Source organism: Phaethon lepturus, unplaced genomic scaffold (genome assembly GCF_000687285.1).
Source record: "Phaethon lepturus isolate BGI_N335 unplaced genomic scaffold, ASM68728v1 scaffold9494, whole genome shotgun sequence".
Classification (NCBI taxonomy): Eukaryota; Metazoa; Chordata; class Aves; order Phaethontiformes; family Phaethontidae; genus Phaethon; species Phaethon lepturus.
In genome coordinates this window covers 22,192-45,204 of record NW_010532673.1, presented here as the reverse complement: position 1 = coordinate 45,204, position 23,013 = coordinate 22,192, and the positions used below count along the sequence as shown (strand labels likewise).

Genomic DNA, 23,013 nt, shown 5'->3' with positions numbered 1-23,013 from the left:
TCTGAAGACATCCAGATAATCAGTGCTCTGTTGCATTTGCATTTGTTTTCTACATGTCTTACAAAGATCCCAGTCTTTTATCATGTGACATTGTATAGAGCCAGGCCCACAGTATTCAATTACCAATATTTTTATCTAACCACAGCTGCTAAGCAAAGCTTGGTGCATGCGTTGCCTCACTCATATATATCCAATATTTGATATAGATATACCGATGATATAGATATATTGATACATAACAGCATATATCAGATATACTGAAAAATTTTGCTCTAGATTCATCACACTTTAGGGTCTTAGTGGAGATGTGTATATTAGGAGCCCAATCAGACTAAAATCCATGTGTGAGCAGTAGAGGGAAGAAAATTTCTTTATTGGGACCAGTATGATCAAAGTAAATCATCAGGGATGCCTGTTTTTCTGCACTGACTATAAAGCAAGCTGAGAGTGACTATGCTCATAGCTTGGTACTTCATCGAAGATGAATCTGGGCTGAAGTGTTTTGTCACACCACCAAATGAGCAAAGGGAAAGGTATGTTTAGTATTTACGCTTTTAACTTCTTTTTACATGCTGTAGTTACTGGCTCAGCTTGACTTTCTCTGTCCTTTTTTGAAGGTATTTTCTGAGTTTGTTGACACTTCTCATTTTTCTAGTAATCTAATTAACGGGAAAACTGTGAGATGAGGAATTTAATATCTATAAGCATTACTTGGATTTACAGTCTTTAAAGAAGTATATCAGCTTGTCAGACAATTAGAAATGGTCCTCAAAGGGTAGGTATATTGAACAGAAAGAAGAAAAAGAGTTTTAAAAATAGATGATGCTCATGAGGGAGAAATAATTAGATATTTCAGAAATACATACTTTAAGCAAGAGATTGAATTTCCTGAAGCTGTGGTACTTTGCCTTTTATATTTAAAAGCTGGCTTACAGACACAGTAGTTAGCAAGTCCTGTAGCAAGATTAATAATTTATTAATCATCTTTTCCTGTATAATATTCCCTAGTCCCCTATGAAGCTTACAATATTGATGATGGCTCCAAGAAAATTAATCAGAATGGATGCAAATATAATGACATTCCTAGCCAGGTAGGTCTCATTAATCCAGCAGCAAGTTTTCCGGAGCATTAAGGGTAAACATTTGTAATCCTCTGCCGTAGTGATTAGCACAAGAGCGGAGTGCAGCATAATCAGAATAGAAAACTGAATGACCATTGGTATCACCCTAGGAAGAAGAAAAAGAGAACCGAGCATTAAATCCAAACAGAATACCACTGCTAATAAAAATAAATGTGCAAACAGTTAAGACTAAGAAAAATCAGTTGTCATAAACCAGAGACAATTACTCCAGGAAAAAACAAACAGAGAAAGCGAAGATTTGTTCACGTTCCATAGGTTTGCCATTGCTTCACATGGTTTCTTGCTGAGAAACTGCTGTTGAAGAAACAAGCCAGGGAAATCACTGCCAGTGCCTCTATCCGTCTATATACAGTCTGAACGGCAGGGATGCCCTTTCTTTTGGCACTCAGTTGCCTCTTAACTTTCTTTCAGAACAAATCTATTCAGCCTGTAGGGTCCTGATGCCACTTACGTATGAGCTGGTTCCTACTCTAGCAGGCTAGTTTGGGGGCAGTTTAGTAGAGTGTAATTTTGTATACAACACAACACGTGTCTTTTAAGACACATATACTCACACTCTACTGGGGGTCATAGGCTCTCAAGTGAGTACAATAATGCAGCCTGTTTTCTGGAGGAAGTCAGGATATAATAATCACAGAAATGCAAGATTTCCCTCATTTTAGCTGCAGCTAAGAATCTCACTGGTTTCTAAAACAGCAAAAGAACTGGTCTACTGTTTCCATGGAAGCCCCTTAAAATATAAAGCAGGTTAAAAGGTGTTCTATGATCCAAACATATTTAAATAAAACATGTTGAAATAAAACATGTAATTTGGCATGCTCTATAAACTTTGTTCTTGCAAATGTGATCCTCAATCAAGTATTGGTAAGTGCGTACACAATTCAATTCCTTTAAATAAACTGTTAACCATAATTTCTTGTAGTACAACTTTCATTATATTTTTCTAAATTTATTCTTTTTTCCTGCTTAAATCTGAAGTCAATCAAGAAACCAACATGGTTGGGAAATGTGGTAAATTGTTCTACTTTGCTGAGAAGAAAGCACTCAACGCTTCACAAGCCACCTTTTTTAATCTCCTTTTGTGCCAAGTCATTGCCTTTCTGTGTCTCTTTTCCCAAAGATCAAACCCATGCAAGGGAACTCCACTGCTCCTGTGAATTTCTCCCCTTTTCACTCGGCTTTCCCTTGCCTTTTTGCTATAAGACGAATGATTAAACTTGGGGCTTTGAATTAGGTAAGCAAATTTTCCAGCAACGTAGTTACACACATGCCAGTACACTACAGAGATTTAATCATAATGTCTCACAGAAAAAACTCTTTGAAAGCGGACTGTTGGGGTGCTTGAGGGAGGCTTCTGCACTTGCAGGTGGCTGAGTGTGGGTAAGCTCTATGCTACTCATTAAGCCTTCTGTAAACATATGTATTGTCTTATTGAAAAACATGAAGTTTCAGATTTTGCTACACATCACTTATCCCTCTTCTTTTTGGGTAGGGTGCAATGCTATTTGTACACCTGCACCATACAACAAGACAAATTTAAGCATATCGGGTGGAAATAGTAGTGAAAATATTAACATAGCTTTTCTTTCCTTGTTTTTCAGTAGGTCAGCCAGATCCACTCCCTGAATCGGAATGGACTATATCCAAAATTCTCCTCAATTTCAGGCTATTCAGATCTGGCTTTAGAAGAGCAGATTCTAGAGCTGTACAGGTCTGAATTCAAATCTGTGGTTTAAGCCTATCAACATAACTACAGCTCTCACTCTAAAAAAACTCACCATAGTAGGTATCTAACCAACAGGAAGAAGAAACCACACAGATAATGGCAGGAGAGGATACATGCCATAGCAGGACAAGCTTGAGCATCAGTCTGTGTGGGAACTGGCATTTCTTGTCTCTGGCCATGTTTGCATGGGTGGATAGAGTCCAAAATATTTGCATCAAGGAGACACCAAAGGTGCACTGGGTAGTTTATGTGAAAAAACTGTGAGTACATCTTCCTCATAGTACTGATGTTTGTAGAAAACACCGTGAGAAAACAAGATAAATGAAAATGTTTATGTGCAAAAGGAAATATGTTTTGTGGAAAAAAGGCAGGCATAAGTCAGAGTATATGTGGAGAAATGTTGGTCATGTTGAGGTTGGAAAAGACATAAATAACATATGAGGTACAGGTGTCAAATCTGAAAGAGATTCAAGTGCGGAACTGTACTCCTGTATGCTTTAGCCTGCTTAATTTTAAATATTATAATTTACAAGAATGTTCTGATTTGTAATGTCCTAATTCAGCTGTGATGATAGAGATTCACATACATTAAATTTGATGCTCCTTTAAAGGTAATATTTGCGCAAATATTCATTTCTGATCATCCAAACAGACTTGCTGGCACAATGACTCCTTTAAAGTATCAGGACAGAATAACATGCAAATTACTTCAATCTTTCTTGTCTATCACCTACCAAAATTAATCAAGTTAACACAGAAATATGATCAAGGTATAGGAGTTTGAAAACAACATGCAAGCCTCAGAATAATTTACAGTAATGCAGCTATGGCTTATATGTACGGCTCCTACTCTCAGAACCTCAAAATTAATTATACTTGCAGTGTAGGAGTCCAGAAAATAAAATTACTTAAGCAGATAATAAACAGAAAAGGAGGCTGTAGTCAGGAGAGAGTTATTCTTTTGGAACATGTCTGAACTGCTAGAAGTAAGATATATGTGCATAAGATGATTTTTTTCTTTGTAGCACCAAATTATAATACAAAACGTTTTGAAGTGTAATGTGAAAAATATCAAAATGGAAGTTCTGTTCCCTAATAAACCGAAATAAGATGAATTACACATTAACTCCCCGTGAGAGCTTCCATGTGGTAATATTAGCTTTGACACTGTTCTGATGATGTACCATTGGTATGAAATGTTATCTTACACATTTGGGTCAGTATTTCACTCCAACAAGCTTTGTCAGAGTTTTGTGTGTGACTTGAATACAGGACACAATGGAGCTTCCCAAAAAAGTCCCATACTCTCCAGCAAGCTCACCCAGAAGTAAAGCTTGCTTTTGGAAAAAAGAACAAAGTAGCCAGTAAAAACAAACTATGAAGGGAAGAGTGAATAATGAGGAAAAAAGGATTAGAGCAGGAGCCACAGTTTTCATCCTGTGTGACTAAAAGTTTTGTGGGAAGAGCCTCAGGACTTGCTGAAATTCCCACGGCTACCAAGTAGGGACACAATCCAACAATGCCTTGAGAGCAGCTTTTGTCTGTAAAAATACACAGAAAGCCAAGGAGAGACAGTCAATAAAGCTAGGGAAAAGCTGGACAATATGTTCATGGAGAACTAGTCAAGAGGGTCAAGAGCACTCATCAAGAGAGCTGTGTAGTTTAAAATATGATTCACCTCACTGCACAGCAGCCTCTTACATTTATTCAGATGGAAGGCACTTTGAGATCCACTGATTTACCCGTTCTCCAGTGCTACACTTTGAACCCAGACATTGACAGATAGTTAGATTAATTCCTTCAATTTCCTACACTATAGCAGTGTTCTGCAGCAGCTTTCTTGCTTTCCAAAGCTAAATGACTGAGATCTTTGTAACTGATAGTTTCTATCTATATATCAGATAGAATAAAATCATAGAATCCTTTAGGTTGGAAAGACCTTTAAGATCATGAAGTCCAACGGTGAACCTAACACTCCCAGGTCCACCACTAAACCATGTCCCTAAGCACCACATCTACATGTCTTGTAAATACCTCCAGGGATGATGACACAACCACTTCCCTGGGCAGCCTGTTCCAGTGCTTGACAACCCTTTTGGGGAAGAAATCTTTCCTAATGTCCAATCCAAACCTCCCCTGGTGCACCTTGAGGCCATTTCCTTTTGTCCTATCACTTGTTATTTGGGAGAAGAGACTGACACCCATCTTACTAAAACCTCCTTTCATGTAGTTGTAAAGAGTGATAAGGTCTCCCTTCAGCCTCCTTTTCTCCAGGCTGAACAACCTCAGTTCCCTCAGCTGCTCCTCGTAAGACTTGTGCTCTAAATCCTTCACCAGCTTCATTGCCCTTCTCTGGACACACTCCAGCACCTTAACGTCCTTCTTGTAGTGAGGGGCCCAAAACTGAACACAGGATTCAAGGTGTAGCCTCACCAGTGCCCAGTATAGACAGTCTATATACGCAGGTGTAGCCTACCAGTTCTGCAGACCTAGCCTGACCCAGCTCTAAATGAAAGAAAATTAAGGCTTCCATAAAGATTAGGGTCAAACCTCAAGAGGTTAGACCTGAGGACACTAAACATGAGTTCTTATTTTGGAATGCCAGCTCTACATGTAAGACACAGTGCTATTGAATTAAGGTACTATAAAGGGAGCATCTAGGGACCTAAGTCTGGGATATCAATTCAAAATGCAGCATAACCTGCTTGGGTGCCCGAGAAACCATGGCCTTGTATTTGATCATAATAAATAGATAGGCAATCAAAATTCCTCTGCTGTAGCTGTTCGGTTGAACATTGATGTGTTTGTCTCTTGTCTAAGCCTGCTTCAGATAACAACAAAATGGAAGTCTGCACACCTATGACCTCCTAGAAGATCAATCCAGTATCTGTGCTCAGATTTTGTTAGCAGCATGCTGATAGGATCAAGTACAGCAGAAGACAGCCAAGGTTAGAGGAATAGGAACAAACAGCCATAATGCTCTTCTGTCCATGAACTACAGAACTAGGACACCTGGGTTGGATCCCCTCTTCATTTAAGAAGAGACTCAAGACCAAATGCTTTTCTTTATAGGTGTTGCCTTACTGTCAAGATCAAGTGAATTTTGAAATGGAGCTTTTGCCTTCCCTCTTCCTTGTGTACAGTCGCAAATGGAAACTGAGCCAGAAGGAAAGTTTACTAAAACAGAAGACGCAGATGTTTAAATGAACAACAGTTTGAAATCTATTCTTCTCTCCTTGCAAGAATGACCCAGTGAAAAACTGACAGAAATAAGAGTAGTTCAACAGTCTACTCTAGTTTGATCTATTGCCCATGTGAGCATATAGAAAGTTCAACTCTAGTTTGATCTATTGCCCATGTGAGCATATAGAAAGTTCATTGCAGGAAATGAATCAAACTCCCAGGCCCCTCAGATGAATCGCTGCAAGGTTGCCAATGTAACTTTATGGCTTCACAGAGGATAATTACAGCAGAAATACGGCATTAATTTATGTCACTTAGAGTAATTTCCCCCTCTCAATATTTCAAATAATGAAAACTCTTGCAAAGTTTTTTAAATTCAGTGATGTGCCTGCCCTGTCAGGAAAAGTGTGAATGGATCAAATATTTATCCTGTGGGAGACAGATACAAACTGAGATAAAATTCTGAAACTCTCATACACAGTAGATGCAATAATAGAAAGATTATTCCCTTCTTTAAAACACAGACTAAGGTAACCTGTGTGGGAAATTCCCTGAAGATCCTTAGTAAGGTATGTTTTACGATGATTTAAATAATGTTTTCTTTCACCACGTTTCCAGAAATCCCCAAAAGACGTAGCTCAGAAAAATATTCAAAAATGTACTTAAGCAAATGCAAAATTCCATCCCTGTTCAACAGAGCACTGAAGCATTTGTTGAAAGACACTTAAATGTGTTGTTAGGAAATGGGTAAGTTACTGTGAGGAGTGTGAATTATAGTTTGTTAGTTGTTCCGTGGAAATGATGTCCATGTTTTTCCACTGTGGTAGTTTACTTCTCTGGTATCTATTAGAGGTGTAACAGATGAGCATGCAGTTATTTCCAAGAATGTCTGAATCCAAATCTTGCCTAACTTTGTGATAGCTTGTTCATGTGCTCACACTGTGAATTGTTTTTATAACTGGAACTCAGAAAGTTTGAACTTCCAGATTATTTCCTCATTCAATACATTTACGTGTATTGAAACCTTCTTACTCAAAACCCCTCATCCTGTTTCATTAGGGTTGCTCAGCTTTTGACCTCGGTTCATTTAAGAGGTGTGCTTTTTTAAGATTGAAATACAGTTTTGAAGCAGAGTAACAGAACTCGCAAACTGAAAACCAAAATTTGCCTTCTTCAGTCTTGATAGTGATCTACAGCTCCTGAAAGAACAGAAGAAAGAACTGCCATAAAGCACCCACGTGGACCCAAATCTTCTCTCAAAAGGGATAGCAGTAACTATTCTTTCCGTAATTATCTTCCCATGTTCCAGCAATCAATCTTTAAGAGCATTCTTGAGGCCAAGGATCCATAACTTTGTTTAAAAACCTCTGCTGTTCTTGTGTATTCCTTATGTTGAAATTTATCTAATCTTTATTTGAAGCTATTAATATTTACAGCCTATTTAACATTCAGTGACAAAAAGCATTTGTGAAGTGCTGGGAAAAACACAAGACTACTGTGCAAAAAGGGAAACCAGAATCTGAGACAACTGCAGGCAATGTGGTTATGTGACTCCTTCCTCCCCTAATTCCAGTGGCACTAGACACCCTCATGAGAATTAAAAGATATGAATTTTTGCAGATAGAAAAAGTGTCTTTTTTTTTTTTTGCTGGTATAGAAGTGACTGATATGGCAGCGGAAATCTTTTTGGAAAACAGGTTCCATTAATAAGATCCATAAATCTTCTTGTACCTACTGAGAAAAAAATAACACCTACCAGAAGTGAATAATTTTGAATGTGTATTGGGAGGACTTTAAAAAAGCAAACAGACTTACTAGTGTTAGAGCAATATAAAGCATAAGAAACAGCAGAAGGTCAGGTACTACTCTGGGTACTTTCCCAGCTGAGAACTACAAAATGCATGGGACACCACTGCTGCAAAATGCAATAGCCTGCCTGCATCTAACCACAATTTTTGTATTAGACATAAACATGGTGAACCATGGCTTCCAGAGGTGACCCAAGAAATACTGCTGCATTACTATAACACAATAAATACCTTATTTCTTTATATAAGTACTGTATTTTCAAGGTTATTCTACAGGCAGCCATAAGTTAAGATTCATCTGAGTGTTAGAAACCACCTGAGAATTATGTTCATCTGGGCATTTCCATTATAGCACTTTCTCTGCCAAAGACCAAACGGGACCAGGGGCAAGTTTTAGCAGCAGTCATGTTCTGCTGTCTCTGCTATGATGCTAGAAAACTGACCACGGTCCTTGTATGCACTCTTGTGTTCTCACCAATAAATAGTAGACAAAAAGCCGGTTGATGGTTTTGACTCTGTAAAACATGTGGACACAGAGGTCACATTTATGTGACATTTTTGTCACCTTGATAGGAAGATGTCACTTAGTCAACCCCACATAAAAGTGGAAGTGGGAAAAGATCTACCAAATCACCTGCTTGCTTCTTCTTGATGGCATGAGATTTTTTCCCCAGCTGGGTAGTATGTATCATTAGCAACAAAACACAACAGTACAATTTTCTTATGTAGAACGTAAGAAACAAAACTAAAACAATCACTGATTGCCCAGGTGACTACCAGTCACTTAGCAAAGCGGCACTGTTATAAGTCTGGATCATGTTTTACTTCAACACTGGAAGCATCAGGCCATACCACGTCAAACAACATAGTGTCAGTAGATGCTGCTGTCTCACATGAAAACCTGTAGCTGCAGCTAACATGATACACAAGCAGATAATAATGGGAAAAAAAGTGCAAAAATATTTCTGAACACTTTGGAGGACAAGCAGGCTCATTCCACGTCAATCCTAGAAATGTTATTCCACTATTGCCCCAAGTCCGCCTTCAGATATACAGCAATATCTTTCTGTATTTACCTGGAAGAAGGAAGTAAGCTTTGGATAGCCGTGATAAATACAAGAACAATAAATGCACACACCAAGTTTGATTTGAACACCTCGTCCCGCATTTGAGAATACTAGAATAGAAAAAGAAAAAAGAAGAGTAAATTAGCTGTTAACTCATGCAGTAGTTCCATAAAAACTGATGCATAGAGGAGGCTTTGGGGAAATTATCAGGAAAAGCTAATAAATCAATAAACCTGAATTTGTTTTTTAAAATGAGACACAAGAAATAAAGCATTAATAAGATGGCGAAATACTTTATCCAAGAGAGTAAAACTCTGTAATTTTAAATACAAAGTTGTTTTACTTGGTTGACTCTTATTTCAAAATTATTTGCTTTAAAAATCCCCAGGTAGATATTAGGGGCTTGTGCTGCTGAGTAGAATACTAAATACTTAATAGCTTACCCAGAGAAACCATGGGTTTCTTCACCTGAAGACAAACACTGAACTCAGCGGCAACTCTGCATGCCTGTGCAGAAATTTCTCAGTTTGGGCATTCTCCAAAGAGAAAATGAAGGTGGTATTATTATGGAAAAGACCATTTGAGGTGCATTATTATTATGATTTCTTGCACAAGTATTTTCCTCCAGCATATCAAACCACTGAAAATACTAGTAGGTTCCCCTTTTGTGGGAGTTACCAAGAAAAGGAGTAACGGATACATCAGTGAATCACTATGGATGAGTTAAAATGGAAACATTAGCCAAGTCCTCAGCTGGTATTTATCACTGCTAATTCAGTTAAACTCCAGTTGTTTACAGCAGGTGAAGGCTGGTCCGTAGACATATTTTTGTAAATCTCTTTACCTTATTCTGATGCCACTAAATTCTCTACACCTAATAAAAAATCCCATAGATCTCTGCCTCAGTCATTTTTCATCCTCTGAATAATAAATAACTCAATTTTCTTTAATCTCTTGCATTTTTTAAGGAGCTGAGAGTTACATGTGCAGAACAAGAGGAAATGGGAGCCAAAGAGATATCAGAATCATTCTCCAGCAATTTGGAAATAAGTCAGACTGCAATTATAAATGCCTAAAGAGCATTATAATTGAGAAAAATTGAAACGGAATAAGAAATGTATCAGGAACATACGTTGAGAAAGTTCAGCTATGAACTGCATTTTAGAGCTAATCTGCTCTTTATGGAAAAACCTATCTAGATTTAGACTATATTCACTACACAGACCTTTGGTAGGGGCTTAATCTCAGTTATAAGCATCTGGTCAAAATAGCCTCAAACTCCTGTAGTGGGAAAAAGGCTTCTCTCTTCCCTGCTCCCATTTGTTATGAGTAAGAGAGGGGGTTTATTTGTTGGCATCCCTCATTTTGACTCCTCCTCTGCTGTGATTTTACCCTGTGTCTGCTCTTGACAGAAACAATATCACTTTGACATGATTTTCGATGGTGCTCACAGGCTATTCCACTTCATTTTGTTGCTGGAAGCACAGAGGCACTGACCCTGATGTCATGTGCAAGAAAACAGAACTGCATCAGTCTGCTTGAATAATGGACCAGAGCTTTTTTCGGTTGTGCTACAAAAAGAACCAAAGGGAAAAAGAAAGGTATGTTCCTTAAAATAGAACATGAAATCCCAACTGTTCCTTAGGGAACTTATAGCAAACTAATTGAACAAAACACAAACGTGGAATTGCGTGCTGTGTTGGGTGTTATGTCAAAAGGATGAATGCGGTGGTCTAATCAGTAACAACGTTGTGATGAGAAGTTGTTAGCATCTCTGAGGCAGCACAAGCACCGATGATAAATGTAGCACTTCTCTAGCAGTCAACCCCTTAATGACTTGCAGAAGTAACTGAAGGATAAACTAAGCCTCAAGACACTTCCATAACAACGTAGCCAACTAGAGTCACGTAGAGCGATAGGAAGAATTGTGATGTGACCTACCCGGCAATGAAAACCTTAGCTGCGACCTCCCAGACACCCACCTGCGCTGGCATGACTTGCTCATGGCGCAGCGGAGGCTCACCCTGCTTCCCACGGGGCTTCAGCCACTCGCCTGCACTGTTGAGGGGACACTGTTTATCCCGTCTCACCCAGCCAGCCTGCTGAAACTGAGCTTGTGTAAGGCCAAGTTTCCTCTGCCAAACAATGCTGCTTATTCCCCACCTCACCTCTCTTTTCCCAGGGCTTTTCGAAATGGGAATACCAGGAACACAATAGGCTTTATGTGTTCACCTAGAGAAAGTGCTTGTGCACTGGGGAGGAAGTTTTTGGTCTCATCCTCACTGCTACTCTTTGACTCAGATAGGACCTTATGGATAAGAAGGGACACCATTTTTTTTTTCCTTCAGAGTACGTATTTGGAAACCCTTAGTGTATTTTCATGCTACCATTAGAAGGATTCTCCTGTGATGAGTCTTTTGCTCTATCTGCTTACATCCTATTTGTGAAAATAACCTCTAGGAAAATAGAGAGTGAATTAGTCTCTAAATGAGATATCAAGTGCTAATGAATGAAATACAAGTTAGTAATGACTAGTCCATTTGGGTAAATAATCTATAAAATATAGCGGGTGGAGTTCCTGCACAAATCCTTTGAAAAATGAAGTATTACAAAACTCGTGTGGGAATACGCATACTGCCTCAGGTAGAGAACCCGTTCGCTAATGCAAGCGTTACTGCTTGCTGCAGAATCTACATTTATTCTACCACCCAGAAGGACACACAGCAATGAGATGAGAGGAATGGGAAGATGTACCAATGGCTTAAACTGCTGTGATATACCAGTCATTTAAACGATTGTAAACCAGGAGCTGTGCTACTTCCCATGGTAGTTTTGGGCATGCTGATTCCAGATTTCTTTTTTTTTTTTACCTTTTGAAACCTTAAAGGAAACAAAACAGCACTTTTATTGCTAGTGTAAATCGGCTGTCTGCAATTGTTTTACAATGAAAACAACCCAAAACAACCCAGAGTCTTTAAGAGAAGTCCAGCATTATATTTCAGATGTATTCAAGCCACCCCAAAATATTTGTGATCCCATGGCATGATAGTCCTGTTACTAATGCAGGAGGAAAAAATATAGTTTATTGTTCATGTGGTTATTCACTTCTCCGTGATTTGAGGTACAGAGCATTAACACAATTCTCATTGAACAAGATTAATGTAGTAATTCTTGATTGGGATCTCAGCCACGAGCATTGGTTGTTCTGCCTACTGAATAACCGCAAAGTCTGGAGCAAGAAATACTTACAGATAAAAGAAATAAGTATTAGGCAGATGTCGGCACTGGCTGAAAGCGTGGTGGCTAAATGTGAGGGCACAAGATTTTACATAGGAGAAGTTACTTTGCTTGAGAGCTACCTCTGACTTGAAGCTGCCACTGGTCTGCAGAGAAGGTGAGTGGCAGCAGATGAAAACAGCAGTGTGAGATGGGAGGTCCACAGACATATACTGTCTACTTGCTCAGCGACACGGCAGGGAGCAGCTCAAGATGCTGATGTAGAAGGTCATGTAAGCAGTTGCAAAATGTTAATGACTAGAAGAAAGCGTAATTCCAGACTGAAAGGTTAAGGGTGGGGAGAGCAGAGGGAAAAGGTTTCTGAAAGAGTTTTATGAGACTCCAATTTAAATCTGAGTTTGTTTTGTTTCCTAAATGGGGAGTAAGAAGGGAGAAAGGGATAGCAATATAAGATAACATGGAGGAAATAGCTGCTTTCTGTAGCAAAACAGTTCACCCATTATTTTTTTCATGACTGACTGTAGACTGTGGTTTAACACTAGGGCTACCGGGACAAACCTGAAATTACTGCACAGGCAAACAAGGAGGGAAGGGACATTTCCCACATTGTCGTACAAGACATTGCCCTTGCCTATAATAAAGAGGACACTGTGATTCATCTTTCCTTAATCCACATCATCCTTCTGCATCCCGGTGCATTCCCCATCCTTCTCTGAGCACACCTACGGTGCCCCAGCACCCTGACCACAATCAAGGAGGTTGCTGATCAGGAATTTTACGGCTGTTGGAGGTGGATGAACCAGAGCAAGTGAAACAGTGCTGATATTTTTAAAACTTTACTCCTGTGTAATGCTAAAAAACAGCCCAATTTAGAGCACAGAAAGAAGTTTCATCCCACTTTACAGGAAGGATATTGTGTTTGTATTGCCTGTGCTTACTGGTTGGGACTAACACCTAAGGAAATATTAAATGAAAGCACCATTTTCTAAGCATTGCAGCACAGTTTGACAGACGAAAATGTATCAAAACTTCTCAAGATATTGACTTTTAAATAGACTTTTTGTCATCCAGATGCAATTCAAAATGTTATTTAAAATCTGACCTATGTAATGTGATGGATTAGAACATGGATCTTTTTTCTCCTTTTGCATAAATTGCATTTAAATGAAAATCTACCCTTTCTGTATATATTTTCCTTGTGGCTGTTAATTGTGAAACCTAAAATTCAAGAAAGTTTCTATGCTGAATATGGGACCTGATTCTGGGCAGTGTCCCTTTACTCCAGCTCATGTTTAGGCCTCATTTTTATTGAAAAGAAATGTAAGACCAGGTGAACCATTGACTAGCTTGCTCATTCAGCAAGTTCTTTGTGACCAAGCTGCTTCCTCTTTTGCACAAAAAAATACTAATATACCATCCCCCACCTTCTAGTTGAAATGCTACTTTGTCTAGATTTTTTCACCTTACCTTTTGACCTTGTGCCTTGAAAAGATTAAAGATTACTCATGACTTTGGGGCCTTTAGGTGGTAATTCACAGGATATCAGAAATCTTGGATTTGACTTCCTCTGGGTCCCTGTCAACTTTGCACGATGGCAGCACTGAAAGAAATATCTTCATATCTTCTGTTGCAGCAGCAGCGGCTAATTTGGCTGTAGGGATTCTACCTTATGTCTCAGTGTCATGAACATCCTTATGGGAAAATGGAATCTTTTCTTTTTTTAAACAAACCTTTATTTTTCCTTCTGCAAGATTGCTTGTGAAAGAAGGGCTTAAATGTACTTCAGATGGAATTGTTCTTTTCCAGTGGCTTCTATTAAGCTCTCACCACTGGTACCACCTGAGGACTGATCTCCCATAAGTCAAGTAAAGAAGTCTGGTTTCCAGTGGAGGTTAAAGTGATGACACAAGTGATCCTCCATGCTTGTAATTCCCTGTTATTTTTCTTCCTTTTCAGTCTAAGTGCACATCCTATTGCAGATCTCCTGTTGCTGCATTGTAATAGCATACAAGTCAATGAAATCATTTGAGATTTGCGTGCAACCCTGCCCCATGTCACCAGTTTGCAAGGAAAATTTTCCCATTGCCTTATCTTTTAACTTACAACTTACATCTGGATGTAGACTGAAATAGAAATTAGTGAGATCATAATTGCTGTTGAGAAGCAGCAAAGATATGAACAATATTTACCTCTTTAGAAGAAGATGTTAAAAAAAGGATATTTAAAACAAAGAGTTGACAAATTAGTTTTGACTTGAAATAAACACAGAAGCTTCCTAGAGGACATCAGATGGATCCTATGACTAAATGACAGAAACATATCTATATAAATATAGATATATGTTTTGAATAGAAGTGTCAGTTAATTAATATGCTCTATCACTGTTTGTGCCAAAGCAACCTGCCATCTGACAGAAAACTGCTTGTACTAGACAGCAAACCAAACCCGGCAAATGGCTGTGTTTTCAGAAGCAGAGTTTGCTCAGTGTAGGCATTTTCCAACAGTGAAATGTAATCGTTGCAGCATTAGAACACCTCCATCGTGACACTGTCTATTATGACCTCTAGCTCGGTCCCAACTTCTGAAAACTGAAACAAAATGAAAAACAAAACCAGAAAGCAAACAATGCAATCTAGAACCTACAGCTTCTCTACTCCAGTGGACATTTGTTACAATTTGAGTTGTGAATAACGCAGCTACCAAGACCCAGCTACCTTATGCTCCAGGCTGGAGTCTTTAAACATCAGTGAAAAAGGCTTGATATGCTCTCTTCTCAATTTATCGCCACTCCGTAAGTCGATGGTGTGCTCTATTCGCTTGTTAATTTCCTCAGGCCCAGACTGGACATGCAAAGCTTGTGCAAGATGGTTTGGAAGCAGATTTATTGAATTTCTTGTTAGGGCAGCCAGAGTCTAGGGGAAAGCACATGCAAACAGAATAAACCTGCTGGTCCCCTTGGGTTAAAAATGCAATGTTTTAGATCATGTTGCATCGCAAACCATTACAGCATTCCATGCAATTCATTCAATGAAATCTATAGAAGTGTAAAATAATAACTCTGTTCCACTAAACACATACAGTACATTAAGGGGAGTACTTTAATGTCCTCTTTTATACAAACTAGGAGGTTTGCTGCTGCACTGAACACTTTCCCCTTTACAGATTCTGCTAATTAATTATTAAAGCATGCATGAGGTGAGTACACACCAAAATCACAGCAGGGTATCTAACTCAATGGTGTGTTTTAACAACTAAGAATGGCAGCTACAGAAAACAGAAGTAACAAAACAGGAATAACGTTTTTCTTGATCTTAAAGCTACTGGATGTGTTTAGTTAAGGAACAGATCAGTTCGGCAGGAGTGAAGAAGGTGACATTTCTGATTACTTCAGCATGGGTTTTCAAATAATACGTTCTTCTTCACTACTGGTATATTTCAGCCAGTCTAGATTACAGTTAGGCTATATGATTTAATTTAACTGTAATTCATATTATTATTTTAAATATTCTCTCAAATGCATTATTCCTTTGGTATTTCATTGACTAACCAAAAGAAAAAAAAGAAAATACTTTTGCACAGCTTTGCAAAGGAAAGCTAGTGGAGGTAGTACAAAGGGTGCTTCACCTTCAGGAAAGTGGTAGAGTTTGGTTTCATAAAGAGAATAACTCAGTCCAGTTTCATGGTATCATTTCATAACACAAACCACAGTGAAGCAGCACTTTCCCACTTTAATGGGAAAATACACTCCACTACCTGTGATATTCCCAAGGGTTAAGAAATGTTAATGAATGGAAAGGATATAAACCTTCATACATCACAGCATAAAACATTTCAGAATTATTATGGACAAGAAATACACTTCTGCTTGAGAAAAGTTATCCCATAGGTCCTTGCTGGAAAGATCTACTGGCCATTGTTGGAAACAGGAGTTTGGGATGGATTTATCACTAGATTTCGCTGGAAAGTCAATCCTTTTGGATCATGGGATTATGTACAGCAAATTATATAGGGAGATTTCTCTTCATATTCAAAGTATAGTTAGCAATTACATTCTAATGAATCTTGGACAGTGCATTTTGTCTCTGTATCCCCCCCTTTGCTCTGCATCTTTTAAGACTGTGTTATGCCGACTTAAAAAAATACTGGTTCTCCCTTCACTTTTGTGAACAGCTGTATGGAAAATACAGTTGTGAATCCTACAACGGGCTTTTGAACTTCCCTGATGCTGACGGTAACCATTCATCGCACAGCAACGCACACAAGTTTCTGTTAGGAAAAAGGCCAGCCAAACTTGCACCTGAGACTAAAAGATAGGATGATTTAAAACAAACAAATAATAAAACTCCAACTTTAGAGATATTTTACAGAGATTTTAAAAAGGTGGCTGGGATTACATTTTAATTCCTTCCTGTAGAGTTTTCATGCAACAAGTCCAAACATCCTGACCTCAACACAAAGGGAAATTTTAAATCAGTGCCATTCAGAAGACTAGGAAGGCTTTAAATTATTTTTTCATACTGCAAACACCAGGTCTTGGAGGGAAATAGGGAAACACAAAGTCATATGTTTAAAGAGACACGATACAGGTAGGATTTGGTTCAACAGGAAGACACCTTAAACGAAGGTGTCCCAGTGTTTGGTGTCTAAGCAATATGCACTCGGGATACTTTCAGCTGTGCAATCGTACGCAACTATGGTCAGCTGAGATGCCCGAGGGCATCCTGCACAACAGTCTGGAGCTAGGAGATATGGCTCAAGACCTACAGGAACCCCATGCATTGCTGGTCGGTGGTGGGGACCAGCTGGAGTATGTTAGATTAGATTAGATTAGATTATCTCAAGCTGCCATAGACAGCCACAGTCAAGAAGCTGAATCAATCGCTTACTCAGCATGTTTCAGCGTAGGTGTTTAGCACTATTTGAGACATCAGAGTCCCTTACCTGGCTTCTAACTGATAGGCCAGACGATCACAGGTCTTTTATAGGCCCCTTGACATATGAAAGTCTCAGGCACCCTTGAGCACCACAAGAAGCACTAAACCGTTATGTTTAGGAGCTGAGCTGTGTGAGGTACCAACACCTGGGGCGGTCAGTAGACAGATGCACAAATGCAGGTGCCTTGTCTTTGAACTGACTTCCACCCTGTTGTTTTTATTTGTCGGCCATCTTGGCAGTCTTTAAGTATCATTTTTGTGATAACTGTTAAAAGTCGTTATAACCACCACTAAAACATGCTTGTACAAGACACAGACGTTTTAATATGCTTCTTTCCTAATTCATAGGCCCATCAGGTGCCTCCAGCACCACACGCAGTGACCGTATTATGTTTTCAGCTACACCTTTTGGAAGCCCCAGCAGAGAAATCCAACTTCATCAGCTATCAATTTATTTTAGAGGAGGAGACCTTCACAGACGTAACTGCTGTCCAACTTCCTTTGCTCTAGAAAAGAAGCCCAGACACCTGTTTCAATAACCCAAAACTCCATCCATATTGGGCATGGTCTCGATTTCAGAGCAGACACTTGCATTCTTGGCTTGCCTCACCACCAGAGCTAAAGCACATGGTGCTCTCTGTGCTGTAGACACATGCAGCTTGTGTCAGCATCTGTGACTCTGTACCTAAAGAGCCTTTAGTCTGTCCTCACTCGTATCTACACAACTTCAATTCACTGTCTCAGGCTGCCCATAGAAAATGAGTTTGAGGTAAAGAATATGGATGGTGGTGAATTTGAGTTTGGCAGGAGAACTCACCAGCAACTTTGCCATTTCATATTCTTCATAACATAACCACAGGTAAAAGTAAGACACACATGATCAAGGTTGCTCAAATTTTGTTGTAACTTACATCAGGTAAAGAAATCGTTTAAACGCTACTGGCAAATATTCAAACATATAGAATGATTCATTGCTGGGTTGCTGCTACTTGGATTCTCAAATTCTGCTGCTGCCAGGGACTTTCAGGCTGCATAATTAATGTTATTAAATGTGTATTCTGTCCAAGACTGACACACCTCTGGAAAAACTACTATATCTTAGTATAATTTAAAACTATCCTTTGAGTTTTGAGCTGAAAAACATTATTTATGAGCAGTAATGCTTACTGTCTCAACTTTAAAATTGAAAATTACATAATAATTGAATCACATATGGAATAGCAGATTTTTAAAATCTTGTCTCCACCAAAAAAGTTATTATAAAACTGTGTGATATAAAATTATAGTTATTTCCAGCACAAAAACAAGCTCTTAAAAAAACAGTGAGAAACTATTCTAAAAATGGATTGCTTATTGCCATAAGACAAAAATCTGCTGTAAAACAACTGTTTAGTTATGTCTGTTTCAATGATTTTCATGGGCTTTTTACCAGTTTATTGGGTGGGAGTTGTTTAATAATTGAATAAAAATACTAGTCCTTTATTTCTTTCCTCCTCTTTGTTACTAGCAAGGTCAGGTTTAGCTGAGAAAACGATCAACGAAATGATAGCCTACTCTGTACAGATTTTTTGGATACAGAAATTGGAACATCTTAAAGGGAGAGAAGAAGAAACAGAGAGAGATCAGAAGATATTCACAGCAGCATGCACTCAAACTTCTATTCCTAATGAAATGAGAGTATAGAGACAGGTCAACAAACTACAGTGAATGCTAAAAGGCAGCGTACATGCATATACACAGATGTACAGAACATATATAAAACAGATGTTTTATATAGCAGCAAACTATGCCATGCTCCAGTTCAGTTTGAAGAGGTGAAGACACCTCCATGGGCTGATTGATTGTGAAGGCTTAGCACTTCTGAGTAGATTTGTAAGAAGCAGAAGATGGTTGAAAAAGCAAGACCTCCACACAACAACACTTGAAGTTCAACAGACAGTGCAGACAAGAAGGACTAAGGATGTGCAGCAGAAGAAAGGATATATTATGTCATTACAGATCCCTCGGAAAAATGGAAGAAAACTCCATCTGACCTTGTTTCATAAAGACTCACCAATCTTTCAAACGCAATGAAGAGTGTGGTGTCTGAGGATATTTTACCCTTGCCATCTTTAATTCCTCTAAGCAAGCAGACTTCACAAGCAATTTATATGACTGTACACGAATTGTTGGTTCCCAGGATGCTAGCAATAAGCTATGCCATGTTTTTGGAAAAGATCTGATCAGGACCAGTTGTTGTTATCTCATATTTCTATTGAGCTATGCATGACCTTAGAGTCTAACTCACCTCCTAGTGAACCTTAATTATGTCTTAGAATCTAATTTTAAAATTTTTTACTTAAAAAAAAAGAAGAAATAAAAGTGAAGAATGAATAAAATTTTTCACAAGGTGCTTTTTTAAAGGTAGATCCTCCTTCTTTCCCTGATATATCAATAACCTCCACATCATGCTTTTTCCTCTGGCAAAAGGTCCATTCACTCATCCCTTTAATTTCATGGCAGTGCAGTGAAGCTATGCAGTGAGATACAGTCTGACTAGAATGTCCCAGCTAGTTTAGTAACATTATCTTTACTTTTAATTTGCTTCTTTATGGACTGGTTGAATTAAAGCTAAGCTGTGTAGTATTTAATTTGAGTTGGAAAAAAACCCCAAAAACCTCTGGCATTTCCACAGTTTGGATATATGTTTTATTTCTGCCCTGAAAAATTTTGTTGAATCCTCTGATGTTACAGTACAAGTTAGAATAAAGGTTAAAGATGAATTTGTCTCCTCTGAGGATTTCATTATTGAAATGCACTCAAGCATGCCTTCATACTTGATGACATTAAAGGAAGTTTGACTTACGTTCTGTTTTCCCACTATGTTATCAAATGGAAGTTCAGGGCTCCAAGATCCTTCGGTAAACGTTGCTCCACTGTTTCTCCTATCGGAGGAGCTGACAGCCTCTTTCACAATATCTTCAGGCAAAGTCAACAGACTCTCCTCAGGTTGTTTAATTAAATAAGTCTCAATGTTATGTTTCCTCAAGAATTCATTACGCTCTTTACCATGCCCTTCTTCAACTTTATAATCCCCATTCAGGCAGTCCAGTGTGGCTTTGGAGATGTGAATTCTCCTGTGGTGAAATAAATAGTAGCAAATATTGATTGTGCTCTAACAGACACAAGTAAGAAGAAGTTTATGAACTCTGCATAATTTTTAACATTATGGTTAAATATAAGATTTTCTATTGTACGTGATGATTTCTATACAGAAAATGAAATAGGGTATTCAACAAACATGAGCTTCATTTGGAGACAAAAACTCTCAAGGCACATCAATAGGATCTCATGAATGCACAAAGTCCTGTCACAGGAAACACATTTTGATATTCACACCTGACACCTTTGCTCACAGTAGTAGTTTAATGGGAGACCTTCCTGAGTGAAATACTATTCAGAGTGAATGAAGATTGCCACTTCAGGTAAATATGGTGAGAGGAAAATATATGGTATGCATTAAAGCAGCTTGTGCGAAGCTCTAATTTCCTTCAGTCAACTGAGGTAGCTTAGACAGTTGGAATTAGTGGTCTGATTGCATCTGAAGTGAATTAGGGAAATAGGGAAACTATACAAATGCAAGTAAGGAGATAATTTCTAGTAAGACTAAGTGATGAGCTCAAAAAGCTGCTGCAAAAGTGAAGTTGAATCTAAGAGATGACATAGGAAAAGCTCAAAATTTGCAAAAGCATGATAGGGCTTTGGATATCTTCCAACCAAACCTGAAGGTGTTTGGTATTTGGACTTTTTTAACCATAATTATGACTGCTTGAGAAGGACAGCAAGAAGTTCAAGTTAAAAAAAAAAAAAGTCTTTCTTATTTCTATGTTTAAGAAATCTTCAAGTTCCTACATGAAGGGCAAATTGCAGACACCCTTAAAATACAGCCACATGGTTAGCCATGCTATACTTTATAATGCAGCATCATAAATGCAGTAAGAAGAGATGTTCATTAGATATTTCGCTAACTCAAGCCAATAAATGTAGTGACTCCATTAAAATTGGCTCATTTTTCAAACTTGCAATGCATGGAACTTTCTGAAAGTCAAACTTGCAGACAGATTCCTAAAACTCAGAGTCAGCTAAAATTTGTGACCATTTCTTGATGACACATGCTGAGGCATTTTTCTCAGACACCACGAATTGTCTTATCGCCCCTGAAGGAAATGATCCTAGCACACCCCTTGGGAACTTTCCTCTGGAAATTAAAGGATTCCACTATGGAATTAAACTGCATAAAATGTTGGTGGCGTAAAAGGCTATAAGTATATGTATGATGTGCATGTATTGTCAGAAAACAAAGTGCTGGTTGTCTTGAAGCAGTGTGAAATGCCCAGGAGTATCCGAATTTGGCACAAACTGGGTCTATGTGGAGTATTAAATATCAATAACTAATTAAAAGATCAAAAATTTGTATCTCAGCCATTTTTTAACTTGTTTCAGCTTCCCTCTGAATTCAACACCGGTTTTGTGCAACTTTCATTGTCTGAAGTCATGCCATTATGATGCCCACAGAGATTAGTACTCTTTTATAGTTAAATAACATTTCTCAGATTTAAGCAACTTTTGGCCTGGACTTTAAAACCAGAGCATATGACCTCTCAGAAAGGCAATGCATTTCCTAGCTCTTAGAAACCCAAATAGGTTAAATTGATTTAAGTAAAGTACTAATTAAAAAAAAAAAAACAAACGAAAAAGAAAAAAAGAAGAAAGAAAAAGAAAGTGATACATTAGTTGCCAGGGTGACTATGCTGAGTTTCAACTAATATAATTTTGAAAGATTGCATTATAAAGCCCTGAAATATGGATTTTATAATGGAAGTGATAACAGCTTTAACTAGAGTGTGGAGCTGGCTATTGATGTGATATGCTTAAATGGACCAAATATTAATAAATACTTGGTAGATTAAAAATATTTTCTGGCTTCACCTTTCATACAGCTTGCTTAAAAAAATCTTAAAATGTATAGTGGAGAAACGTCTTTCTAATTTTATACAAACACAGTAAATCAGGAGCCTGACTATTGAAGTCAAAGGTGTAGCCTGTCCAACTGTTGAAAATGTTTCAGGTCCAAATCTTTAGATTGTCATTGATACGTCCTGGAAAATTAATTATTAGCTAGGTTTTATGCTGATCCAATAGCACAGATTGATACCTAGATACACCAGGTGAAGACTGTGAGAAGATGGGGTCCTGGCAGAAGAGTGTCTCTGAAATAACACTGTAGGGTCTTAGATGGTTTCCTTCTCAGCTGTTGTGGACACATCTTCGTCCTCTCAGAAATCCAGGAATGACTGCTTTTTCTCGCTGCTCCCGAGTGCCTCCTTCCACGGGAGCTGGGCTGCCCGCTTATGCTCCTCTGCACGGGGGCAATCTGCCCCCGCATCACCCCTGCTCCCGGGGCTCAGGGTGATACGCAGCCACCAAGGGGAAGGGCTGAGCCCCTTCTCTCCTGCCCCCAGAATGGGTGGAGGGATCGTCCCCGTCCCGGGCAGGCAAGCTGCCTCCCCCCACTGTCTGTTCAGGAAAGGGCTGGGGTTCATCTTTGCTCTTGTTTCACACCGTGGGAGCAGGACGGTCGAGAACCTCAGGGCGGCTTCTCTGAGGGAGCAGAGGAAAGCAGTGCAGCTCTGGGAATGACCTCGGTACCGTGGCGGGCAGGGGCATTTCAACGCTGGCGACGGGCAGAAGTAAAGAGAGGCTGAAGTGAGCTTAACTGCTCCAGTAAATCTGCTCTGCCCACCAGGAAAGTCCGTGTACATCGCTGTTCTGCAGGACCTGGTGAATTGCTGCCACATACCGGCTTTATTCTGCTACCAGACTGATACACAGGAGCGGAAATCGCTCTGCGCCAGCAGACTGCAACTAGCCAGGCGT

General features: G+C 38.9%; 1 protein-coding gene across 1 annotated transcript in view; it reads right to left on the bottom strand.

Annotated features, from left to right (window-relative positions):
- ADCY8 (adenylate cyclase 8 (brain)) overlaps positions 1–23,013 on the bottom strand; it is a 62,664-nt gene that overhangs the window by 26,567 nt on the left and 13,084 nt on the right. Inside the window, exons 3-6 of the mRNA XM_010284921.1 lie at positions 19,943–20,213; positions 14,878–15,075; positions 8,936–9,036; positions 1,026–1,227 (exon numbers count right to left, since the gene is read on the bottom strand). Of these exons, the coding sequence (XP_010283223.1) occupies positions 1,026–1,227; positions 8,936–9,036; positions 14,878–15,075; positions 19,943–20,213 (772 nt within the window). The remainder of the gene's footprint in view (positions 1–1,025; positions 1,228–8,935; positions 9,037–14,877; positions 15,076–19,942; positions 20,214–23,013) is intronic.